The sequence below is a fragment of the Corvus cornix genome, chromosome 6, assembly GCF_000738735.6.
Source record: "Corvus cornix cornix isolate S_Up_H32 chromosome 6, ASM73873v5, whole genome shotgun sequence".
Taxonomy (NCBI): Eukaryota; Metazoa; Chordata; class Aves; order Passeriformes; family Corvidae; genus Corvus; species Corvus cornix.
The window spans coordinates 12,512,898-12,524,975 of record NC_046336.1 but is presented as its reverse complement, the minus strand read 5'-3'; the positions used below and the strand labels follow the sequence as shown (position 1 = coordinate 12,524,975).

The window sequence follows — 12,078 nt, the reverse complement described above, 5'->3', positions numbered from 1 at the left end:
GCTGCCAATCCCTGGGTTAGCAAATTGGGCAGCAGCTGCTCAAACCTTGTGGGGGATTTTTGCTGCACCCAGTGCAGCCTCTGTCCCTGCTTCTGTGCTGCAGGATGGCTCCATTCCTCTGGGCCTCACTCCTTCATGATGTACCAACAGGATAGAGTGGCAGGTCCTTGAGGACTCCTGCTCCCCTGTCTGTGCCTGTCCCTGGCAGCTGGTGGAGGATGGTGGGATGCTGCATGCACGACGTAAGTAGAATTAATGTGGAGGCCAACTTTGGGGCTGGCTCTGGTGGTAATTAGCAGCAGGAAGGAGGAGCAGGATAGAGAGAGCCCAGGACTTCTGGAAGGGAGGGTGTAAGAGGCTAGATCCCTTCAGGGAGATGGGATGGGTTTTGGCTGCTCAAGTCCAGGCTACACTGCAGCAGCAGGGCGGGAGCTGTAGCCAGGGCTCTGTGTCCTCAAGGCTCCAGCAGTACCTCCTGCCATGGCCAGGCTCTGCAGCCCAGTGGCCTCCAAGGCTGGTCTCGTGTAGGAAAGCACCCTTGTGCAAGGCCAGGGTGGACCAGTGGCTCTGCCATTACGGAATTGCTTTATCCATGTTTGCCATGCTGGGGCTTCAGGCCAGAGGTTGGAACGGCTGCTGCTCAGGGACTGGCACAGGGCTTTGCGCCCTCCATCATGGTCGGGCACATCCTGATACCGAGCTGCAGCTGGGCCTCGCTCTGCTGAGTGAGGAGGTGGCATAAAGGAAGAGGAGCTGGGAGCAGCTCTGATGACTGTGACCTGGCCAGAAGCAGCAGTGCCCAACACACGATGTCTGCAGCACTGTGGCTAAGGGCAGTGAGCCTCGGGCTCCTGTTCCTGGTAGGGTTTGGTTGGTGCAGCCCCTGTGAGCCCCCTCCAGCTCTGCGGAGCAGGGGAGTTGGATGTGAGGTGGTGGAGAAAGTGAGAGAAGCCAGAAATCAGGTCAGTGAGAGCTCAGGGCAGGGGGTGAGGCCTGTTCCCTCCATGCGTCCTCCTTGCCTCCACCAGGTTTTTGCTGCAGGAGAGAATACAGCTGGTGGGCAAAAGCAAAGCATGTCTGTCCTGGGCTGGGGGACAGGTTGTAGGGAGAGCAGCAGGAACTTTTCCTGAAGCTCTGCAGAGTGATTGGAGACACAGGTACTGCCAGGCCACCAGCTTCTGGAAAGGGGCAGCTGGTGCAGATGAGCCATGGGCAGCTGCCTGAGGAAGGTGTGGGCAGGGAAACTTGGGCTGTGATCATGTCCCCAGTGCCAGCCGGGGCAAGAAGCATCACCCTGGCTCTTGCTCCATGGGTTACCACAACTTCTTGGTGGAGCCAGCACAGGATGGACAGGATCGTACAAGGCTGGGCAGTGCCTGTGTGTCTGTCAGGCTTTGCCTGACATTTTCCCACCATGAAGTGAGGGTCAAATACTTTCCATTGCTCTAGCCTTGAAGACTCTTCTCCCCATCTCAGTCAGAAATAGCCCTGGGCTGGGAGTGAGCTATTTGTGGTGACCGGTTGGGAAGGAGGAATGCATGGAGCTCCCCAGACCTCCCTTCCTGCAGCCACATGCCTCCCCGAGCTGCTGAGCTAAAGCTTTAAAAATTCAAGTAGCTATACTTGGAGAAACAAAGTTTAAACATAGCAGAGCCCAGCATGGCCTTTGGTGAAAGGGCTCGGGAACAGCTCCCGGGAATCCTTCCTGCAGCCAGCCTCACTGTGGGTACGTTAGCTCCTCTGCAGACCCCAAAACTGAGGTGTCAGGGTCCCAGTGTTCTGGAGTTTTCAGCAATCCCTTGTCAGGTGTCGAGTGTTGGCCACCAGCTGTTGCCGTTTAGTGTTGCTTTTCTGTCTGGCACTTTGGGCCCTGGTACTGAACATCCTTCTGTGGTGGTGCTGATGGGGGAACCTCCTCAGGTCTGCTTTTGTTTGTAGTTTGGAGTTTTGTTTGTAAGGGGAGTTGAGCTCAGCAGTGCCCGAGGCTGCCTGTCTTAGCTGGGCGCAGCCTTGTGTGGCTGTGTGGCAGCACTGGCCTTCCCTGGGTATTCTTGTCTATTTAAGTGAGTTTACAGCTCCTGGTGAGCACAGGCTGTGCTGTGCCCTGGTGCCACCCTGAGCACGTGTCTTGCAGGGGTGAAGGGGCAGGAAGTGGTCCTTGGTAATGCCTGTGGAGAACAGCCCTGGCAAGACACAGGAGGCAGTGGCAGTGTGGGGATGTTGCCCTTCCCACCATGGAAAAGCCCCTCCTCACTCTCTGTGTCCAAGCCAAAATGTTTCTCTGCCCTCCCCATGCTTTCCTGGCTGATGCAGAAGGTGATAACAAAAGCCTCGTGACCCACCATTGCTTCTGGGGGCAATGTGAGGACCAGGTGTGCCCTTACAGCAAGATCCACTGCCATTGCTCCTCAGTGCTTTACATGACCAGTTCCCAAAGGTGCTCTCACTCTTCCTCAGTCACCCATCCTGCTGGGACCCCATAGACCTCTTCCCACCAATTCCAGCACAGCCCTCATCATCTCAGCAACACACCACAAAACACCAGGCATTTCTTAGAAACATCATCATTTATTGACTTGAACAACTGCCACTAGAGCAGCATTTTGCTGCTCAGATGGTGGTGGTGTGGTTTTTCTTATTTTATTTTCTACTAAGGTACTTTAAAATGAAAAAAGAAATTAAATGAGTTTATGGTACTGAAACAGTCAAATTCATTACAAGAGGGCCCTCGTTGTAATCCCTTTGCAGCGAACGGCAGAGGCTGGAGTAAGGGAGGCTGCACCTATGACTCAGAGGAAAACCACAGGGCACTGCTGCCCAGCTGTGTGCCAGCTCCGTGCCTTCCCTGGGCTGGCTTTCAGGCACAAGGACTACTTGCCCATCCATGAGGGCACACCCCCCGGTCCCCACGCAGCAGCCATCACGCTCCTTGGCCAGGGACGCAGCCTTGCCCACCACAGCCAGCGATGAGGCTCCGCTTGCTCCGCACCAGACCAAAGACCAGGGCAGCTGCCGGACGGCTGGGAGCTTCCCGGCTCCCCCCGTGGGGCTGGCCCTGTGGCATGTGCTGTTTCCTAGTTTAGGGCAGGCCCATGTGGCCCGCAGCACCCTGGCACAACAGGCCCTTTCACTCCCCATGGTGGCTGGGGTTGGTTTTGGGATGCTTCACTTAAAGTTGAGAGGACAGAAAGGTCAGGAGGAACACAGAGTGACTAATGTTAATGCTAAAGCAACAGCTTCAAGCTCCTGGGTTAATATTTACTGCTGAAACTGGAGGAGTTGAGAACAGTGTGCAGCTCAGCTGTTTTGAGAAATGCCCTGGAAATCATGCATCACATGCTGATGCTGAGCTTGGAGACACTGGGAGAGGATAACGAGCAGCTACAGGTGAAACATATATGGCAGCAGATGTGCAAGAGCTGGAATCTCACTGTCATCCACGATGGCTGGAGGAGTCAAACCACTTACACAGAGAAACTCACACCAACAGAAGGTAAACGGGGTGCTGGAAGGCACAGCAACACCCTGGCTAACATGTGAAGGGGGGGATTATGTAACCCAGGAGCAGAGGGTTAAAGGCAGCAACCTAACAGGCAGCAGGATTTGGATAATTTTGTCTCCTGCAGGGCTCAGCACATCCCTTCTGTCTCCACAGAGAATGTAACAAATGCCAAAAACCGTTCATAGGAAACTGTTCAAATGGAAACCAAATGCAACACATGATGGGAAAGGGAGAACCATGCAGCATCCCGAAATGTAATGGGAGTAGCGTGACAGCACAGGTGGGCAGTCCAATCTGAATGCACCACCCAGGTAGAATCCATCAGCTTTTTGAACCGTCTGCAAAACTGAAAACAAGGGTCTCCTCCTAATTAGTGTTAATTTGTTAGAAGTTTCCAAATACTTTCAAAATGTGCCTTTGCAAGAATCACACCCCCCAACCCATCACCCCAAGGGCCCCAACAACAGAATCCATTCCTGATCACTGCTAAGAGTCATGGTTTATCTTCAGAAATACTTTGTTTTTTCCTTCTTATTCCTCTTCCTCCTCTTCTTCCTCCTCTTCCTCTTCCTCATCATCATCTTCATCGTGGCAATGTGTGATTTCCTGAGGTGCCTGAGGGAAGAGGTTGGGTGGTTTGATCTCACTGATGGAACGGGTCAATTGGTGCCGCTTGTAGTCAGAATCTTTGAAATCCACCGAGGTGCGATTGCGTGTGGCCATCGGCGACTCCTTCTCATTGATGTCAACGTGCGTGTGCTCTACTGTGGACTCGTGTGGCATCTGCATGTGGAACAGAGAGAGGAAGTGACAAGAGGTGTCCCAGTCCCTGAGACACATGGAGAGCAAACCCCAGAATGCAACCGTTTGGTCTACGATCTATCAAATGCCACCCAACCCTCCAAGGTGCTGTTGTGTCCTGTGGAAGTGATAACGGACACAAGCATGGGCACCTTTGGGAGCCCTGCCCACCTCCCTGGGATTGCAACTCACCAGGACGTGGGCAGCTCTGAAGAGGTAGCTGAAGGGGTAGTAGAGGAGGTTGATGAAGGAGGCTGCATAGAGGTCAGCGTAGCGCATCACCTGGCTGGCAAACAGCGTCTGCCGAGAGCCACTGCGGAAGAGGCTCCCCATCATCCCGTAGCACATATCCATGTCGTGGGTCACTTTCTATGAGGAAAGGGCAGCTTAGATCCTGGGCCAGGCAGGCAGCACCTCAGAGCCATGACAACACTGAGGTGGAGCGCCCTGAGGGCTGGGGGCTACATGAGACCTGCAAGGATCTCCAGCAAGGCTTTCTGTGCTTGTATCCCGTGGCATCAGGGCACAGCTGAGCCCCAGGTAACAAAGGAAGGTGGCAGCAGGCTCAGGGCCAGCACTGTTCTAGGCTGGCACCCCAGGGCTGGCTGAACCAGAGGCTACAGCCCCTCTGAGCCTCTGTGTGCCAGTACCACATGCTGCAGCAGTGAGCACCCTCAGCCAGTGCTGCTGTGGGCATGGGGAAGGGGACCCTATTCCAGACCAGGCTGCCTTTCAGGAGTGCCAGTGACACCAGTGAGTTGAGACGAAGTGGCTTTGCCAAGCCTGCTGTGCCCACCCAAAGGCAGAGCAAAGCATTTCAGGACTGAGCAGTGGGGTTGGGTTGTTAAGCCCTTTGGGATCCAAAAGGATGAAAAGGGATTTTGATGATTGGTACCTTAATGCGTCTCTGGATGGAGCTGATGTCAGGGCGTTCATTGCTGCTACTGTCCAGATGCCTAGTTACAGGCGAGAAGGTAAATACATGGTGTGAAAAGTCTTTCAGAACCAGATGCTGTGGGATGGGGCTTGGGGGAGGGAGGCTGGTCTGGAGGGGAAGGTTGGTCTTGTGGGCAGAGCCCAGGCCTGAGTCAAAGCTCCAGCAGCAGTGCCACTAACCCAACCCCAAGGTTTTGTCATTGCTGCTCATTAGCCAGGAGAGGCAGCAGGAAAGTTGTCACTGTTTGAACACTCACTTGTACAGCTCAGCCAAGAAAATGTCCAGACTCTGCAGCTCTTCAAAAAGGGCTGGAAAATCCAGAAAAGAAAGGGGAAAAGGGTAAGTTTAAACTGTTGAAATGAAAAGGGCTGAAAGTGAACCCACTCCCCTGCCCGCTCCCCTCACATGGCAGCGGACGGACACTGGAGCAGGGACACTGGAGGCACCTCATGGCCTCCGGGCAGGGAGAGGGGTCAATCACACTCTGTGCCATGGGCAGAACTTTGGGCTTGGTTTCTGGTTGGCCCTTTTGTTTTCGAGGCTGAACCTTTGCAGCTCTCACCAAAACCTTCCAACCAGCCATGGGGCACCTTGCATAACCCCCAGCCCTATTTACACACCAAAGGGCAAACCTGGGAGAAAAGCAGGAGCGCTGGAGGATGGGAAACACACAGCACTTTGGCGGCAGAGCAGCAGAGGGAGTGGGAGGAACGAGGAGGAAGCAGCTGGTGAATAGGGACTCCCTGCAGATGGGAGAGCAGTCATGGCTCAGGCATTACAGGGAGAATAACCCAGGTCTTGTCAGAATTTTTTTAACATAGAAGCCACGGCTCCATATATGCAGAGGGGCAGGATGTTCTGGGGTTATGGATGAGGAACAACTCAACCCCACCCAGCTGCAGCTTCTCCCGTGGCCAGGGCAGCACTTGGCTGATTACACACAAAAGCCCCTGGGAAAGAGCACAGGAAAGGCCTGGGACCCCAAGGCCAGCCCACAGAGAGGCACCCCAGCTCCTGCCACGAGCATCCAGACCCAGGGAAAAGGGCCAAAAGGAGAAGTGGCAAGCCAGGGTGATCTCTCCCCCGCACCCCTAAGCCCTGGCGATCTCAGGGGTGCAGCATCAGACAAGCAAGAGCAAAGCCTGGCCAGGGGCTTGCCCGGCTCCTGACCGCTTTTGTCTGTCCAGACGTGCAGCTCCTGCGCCAGCTCGGGGATCACCAGGAAGGTCCGCCAGCCCTGGCGTTTCTTGGATTTGAGGATGTCTCCAAAGATATGGTCTCCGATGTACAAGATATCCTTCCCTTTGGCCCCCAGCAGGTCACAGACCGTGTCCGAAGAGCCTGAGAGAAGAATGGCATGGCTCAGAACAGTGAGCCAAAACAGGTGCGTTTTCCTCCCAGAAACCTCTACTGACTGACCATGGCTGCCCTGGACACTGCTCACCTGCCTGGGAGTTCACCCAGGAGCAGCTTTGCCCATACACACCCCTACATGAATGACAGCAACAGAGGCCATGCTGCCTCCCACCCCATGTGAGAGTAATGGAGCCCTGGGTGTCACAGACAGCTCTGTATCCACCCCCTGCCCTTCCCTGGCTTGGCAGAACCTTCCAAGCATGGTCATGCTGGTGGCAGCACCTTTAAGTACAGCTGGGGACACTGCTGTGGGCCAGCTGCAGCCACCACAAGCCCTGCAGGGATTTTCCAGACCCTCCCTGGCAAGGAAGAAAAGGACATTTGAGGAGGAACAGGTCCATCTTGTCCCTGCATTGTGCAGTTCTAATCATGGAGAGCTTCTGGTGCAGTGTGCAGAGAGCACAAAACAATGTGCTTTGGGAAGCACAACCTTGCCTGGCACAAGTCCTCTCACAGCTGGAGTGGCTGAAGGCCACGTCAGAGCCGCTCCACAGAACAAGAAGGGCTCCTGCCTCACCTCCCGAGTACACAATGCCGTGCTGCAGCGGGCCAGTGTAGGTACCAATCTTCAGCTTCCCGGTCACCTGTGGAAGGAGGTGTTGTGTTAGTGCTGAACAGCTGATGGCCTGGATCTTTTCTATAGTGATACTTCACTCTTTGTCTGTCTGTCTGTCTCACTCCCAAGCAGCCCATAGGTGGCTTTCCTGCCACCTGCAGTATGTTAGGGAAGCCAGCAAAGCCTTGAGGTGATGGGGTTGCTCAGGAATCACTAAGAGGAGACTCCAGCCCACAGCCTCTAGGGTAGGTCCTGCCTAAACACTGCATTGACCATTGTCACTGAGAGATGCCATACAGGAGGTGCAGGAGGCCTTCCAGCCATGGCGTACCCTCCACTGACCACTCACCGTGTCCACCTGCCGCAATACGGTGCCTTCCCCAAAGAAGAGGGGTTTCCGTGCATCCACCAGGATCAGGTCAAAGTAGGACTGCCATGGCCGATGGGCACTCCCAGGCTACAAAGGCAAAAACAAACCCCAGAATCAGGCACGACACAAAAAACCACAGGGAGTTTAACTGGAGTGTCACTGTCCATAGCCATAACCTCGTGACAGTGCTGGTCCATCAAAATCCCTTAGCTCATGCCTCCTGTGGGACAGTACTGGGGTGCCAGCACCATCTCCTAAAGCACTCCCCTTTTGCCATAAGCCCATCCCATCCCAGCCTAGCAGTGGGGGCTGAGGACATGGTGTGAGACAGGAGAACAGCACTGAACATCCCTGTCAGGGCACAGCTGCCATGTATAAAGATGCTGTAAATGACACCCTACCACTGTTCCTGAAGGTGACATCCCGTGCAGATCCAGACACATGCAACTCCACGGCTTCAGCTTACAAGGCCATGCTGGTACTTTTGCCAGGAGTGGGAGAATGCCTGGACTCTATTTCACAGAGCATGGCTTTGAATCACAGCCCTGCCCAAAGGATATTGAGCCCTTTCTGCTCCATGTTTCTGCACTTTGTGAGATCAAGACCACAGCAAGGGGCTTCTTTAGCTATCAGTTGTGGTGAGTTTCTATGCTCTCAAAATTTCTCCCTTGGCTGCCTTCTGCCTTTAAAGCAGTGTGAGAACACATCTTTTGAGCATGAGATAGCCTCTCACTGGGAGACTGAAAGAACAGTACAAATTTGTATCATAAGCCTTTCTCCAAAAGTTGCAGGGCTGAGTTTTGACCTCAGAAAACCAAAAAAAAAAGCATGACTGAAACTTTTAGAGTTATGATAATTAAGGCATGATCAGCCCTAAATGTTTCTGCTGTTTTATACAACAATTTCCTTTCCATCATGGCTTTTTTTAACAACATCTAAACCATTGTGCATTATTTCTAAGAAACCTGGCTACAAAACGCCACAGTTGAAATGTTTTATCACTGAAATAATGTTATCATTAACACAGATTATCATTTGAGACCAGATGATGCCCCTTTTCTCTTTGTTATATTGTATTTGCTTTGATCCCATTCAAACAGGACACAAAACAGCAAGTGTATTTTAACCAGATTAAAGCAACTAATCCCATGCAGTCGATGAAGCAGGATTAAAAAGCTTTCCAGCTACACAGATAATTAGGCACATCAGTGTCTATTGCAACTGCAGTCTAGAATTCACATACCTTTGGTCCATGTGGAAAGTCAAACAAGTAAGTCATAATTTTCTAAAAGAGAGAAAGAAAGTATTCAAATATGTGCTTTTAAACATGCATTTGTGTAGTTTATAAAAGCATACTTTTCTGATTTTATCTCTTTAGATTGCAGAACTTTATTTTCAGAATTTACACAGAGGTCAGCCTAAGATTTGGAGACAAAATGAATGGAACAGGACAGTGACAGGAATCCAACCAGTAGTTTTTAAAATCAAATAACACAGTTTCCTCAGAAAACTGCACACTGCCTCAGGTGTATCTTGCAATGCTTTAAAATGGTATATAAATCTTTAGATCAGCAGTATTGCAACATCCTGACATTCACCTGGAGATGGAAGTAACTGTGTTTATTTCTCAGCTTAGCAGACAGCCCTTTCTGGGTCTCAGACCTCTCCAGGACCTTGGTTTGGTGACCTGTCTGTACTCAGACTATCTCACTTGAAAGGGAAAGTCTGCATTTTAAAGGATGCTAAAATCCAAAACTGAATATCACTTTCCCTTTCAGCCCTTTAATTGCTGAGGAACTGAGTGAGGCACAGAGGGACTTAAGCCAGACCTAGCTCAGTGCCAGAACCAGGATTACAAAAGGTGACTCAAGAGTTAATCTGCATCCACCACTAACCCATCCTACACGTAGGTTAGAAAACACACGATTCTCCACCAGAACATGTCCCATCAAAACCCATCCAAATGGCTGGCTTATGCTTACTCCATGATTCCCAACAATTCAAGCAGCACTTACGTCTGTGTATTTATAGTCACTGTTCGTGACGAGAAACACCTTCCCCACTTCATTCATGCGGCTGAGCAGCAGTGGCAGCTTCCCCTGGAAGCCAAGGGGAACAAGTCACACACAAAAGTTACAGACATTCATCATGGGAAAAACACTCAACTATGACCCCACCAGACAAAAAAAAAAAAGCAAATCAAACCATCGAGCAAGCAAACTCACGTGTTGTGCACTGGCCAGAGCCAGGAAAGCTGCTGGTCCATCCAGGGAACCCCTCCAGAGCACAGCCCAGGGGAGGAAGGCGAGGGGGAAGGGCTCAGCAGGGCTGCGGTGCCTTTGCCAACCACAGTGCCAGGCACCCTGTGCTGCTCCCACCGATCTGCTCCAGCTCCAAGTCCGTTCCCGAAATGGGCCCAGAGGCAGGTGAAATCTGAGCTCATGAGCCACAAGTTGGAACGCATTATAATTCCAACCTCAAATTAGGGAGAATTTATTCCTGGGGCTATTTTTATTGAATCTGAAATCTCAGTCCACTGCCAAAATAGCTGATTACCTCACTGAACAGTTACCTAAGAATTCTGTAGGCATGTAACTAGAAACAAGGTTTACTGCTTTAAAGTGATAATCTACCACAGAGCACATCTAAACTAAAAAAATACTTATTCCAAAAGTGGTCCAGAGGGGCCTTGCACACTGCAGAGGTGGCAGGAGTAAGGGAACCACTGGAGCTTGCTCAATTAGATGTGCTGAACACACATTTTGGGTTTATCAAGAGACTAGACATTGGTGAGTCTTTCAGGATCTTTCCCTCAGTCCCTCATGGCTAAGCGTAGCTTTTCTGTTGGGTGGCAGAAGAATACCTGTGGCTAAAAAGACGCTCAACTGTTGCATTTTAAAGAGAGGATTGCTTGGGCAGAAAAACATGGGCAGCGAACACAGTTGCTTTCACCACTGAAAGAAACAGCATGAGCTTTGCCAGTGTGTTCACCTGGATAACATTTCCTCTGGCTTTTATATTTTATGTAAAAAACTGTGCACATCAATATGAAATCACGTGGGTCACTGGCTCAGAATAAAGGCTGTGTCTGAACTTTCCACTTCGTCTTTGGTTATTACAATAGAAATCACAGCCTTATCTGTTTTGTGATTTAGTGAAACAAATCGGCATGTTTATTTCTTGCCTGCTTAAGTCAGTACTGAATGTCACATAGCACAAGGAAAGTAACTTCACACTTACATCTTTCACCACATACTTCTCCAGATTCTCAAGGGTCTTTTCCTTAAGCGATCCCTGAAATAGAAACAACAGAACCCAGTGAGGTCATGGAAACTTATGATGTAAGGGACAACAAAGTAATGCCAACTTTCACACTTTAAAATGCTGTGAAAGTACAAACCAGGGCGAATCTGAACCAGTGACTCTAGAGATGAGAGGCTTTGAGTAGCAGGGACCATCACAAACTCTGTGATCCATCGATTCCCTCACCATGGTAAATAATCCACTTCAACAGCATTTTAACCCTTTCAGAAGGGAATACAATAGAAACAAACAAAAAATAGATTTGCCATACCAAACAAGACAGTTAATGACCTGTCTCCAACACTGACCATAATGCTTTAGTCAAAGGCCAACTCCAACATGTATCACACAACACTGCATAAGGAAAGAAAAATAGATTCCTGACTTCTGCATGGGTAAATAGACCACCACAAGTACAACTGTGAGCAGAGTTCTCCTGTGATGGTTCTCCATCCCACCCAACAGACTGCTTGAATGAGGGAGAACAAGAAAATCAGGTCTTTAACCATATGTTAATGCTCACAAAATTATATTCTGAATTTGTTCACAAGAGTGTGCAGAAGATGAAATGCTGCTCTCTAATTAGAGAACAGCTGATGTATTTCTCTCTTTAATGCAGGTACTTTTTAATGACATAGGATAGTGCCAATGAAAACAATTTGCAGTAGAATACTGCTTTAATAATTAGGACAATGTTCAAGTTGTGGACTTGAAGTGCAAATACCCTCATGGCATCACGCTCTAAAACCCATGAATTACAGTACAAAAATGGAATCTGGGCACAAGAAAAAGGAATAGGAAGCCAAGCCAGATATGTTCCCATACTAAGAGGGCAGTTTAAATCTTGACTTACTCCCAAACAACTGCAATCTATGATTTGCTCACTAGGCGGCAAAGCAGGGCCCTTGCCCAGAGGAGGCAGAGAACATCTGAACTCAGGAGTTACAAACCAGCCCCTCTCACCCAGTTACAACCATACATGTCCCAAGGAGTCCTTGCAGTCACCTTGTAATGAACCCAGTCAACAGCATCTCTGACATCCTGGAACATACTCCTGAAGGACATGAAGAGGTCTCCATCCTTAAACCCCGTTTCACAGCTGTGAAGAGACAGAAGAGAGATTTTAGCATACAGTCACAGCAGGTAAGAAACACACTAAGGAGCAAGTTCAAAATGCTGTTTGGAGCTTGTGT

General features: G+C 50.4%; 1 protein-coding gene across 7 annotated transcripts in view; it reads right to left on the bottom strand.

Moving 5' to 3' along the window:
* Positions 1–2,548: 2,548 nt before the first annotated feature.
* Positions 2,549–12,078, bottom strand: part of NT5C2 (5'-nucleotidase, cytosolic II) — a 60,885-nt gene continuing 51,355 nt past the window's right edge. For 6 of the 7 annotated variants that reach the window (XM_039553925.1, XM_019292332.3, XM_019292323.3 and 3 more), the window contains 12 exons: positions 11,891–11,984; positions 10,823–10,876; positions 9,598–9,681; positions 8,826–8,867; positions 7,562–7,669; positions 7,174–7,240; positions 6,411–6,581; positions 5,873–5,983; positions 5,497–5,548; positions 5,199–5,259; positions 4,496–4,672; positions 2,549–4,285 (listed from right to left, as the gene is read on the bottom strand). In XM_039553925.1, the coding sequence (XP_039409859.1) occupies positions 4,034–4,285; positions 4,496–4,672; positions 5,199–5,259; positions 5,497–5,548; positions 5,873–5,983; positions 6,411–6,581; positions 7,174–7,240; positions 7,562–7,669; positions 8,826–8,867; positions 9,598–9,681; positions 10,823–10,876; positions 11,891–11,984 (1,273 nt within the window). In that variant the 3' untranslated portion in view covers positions 2,549–4,033. The remainder of the gene's footprint in view (positions 4,286–4,495; positions 4,673–5,198; positions 5,260–5,496; positions 5,549–5,872; positions 5,984–6,410; positions 6,582–7,173; positions 7,241–7,561; positions 7,670–8,825; positions 8,868–9,597; positions 9,682–10,822; positions 10,877–11,890; positions 11,985–12,078) is intronic. The other variant, XM_019292328.3, reaches the window with a different exon arrangement.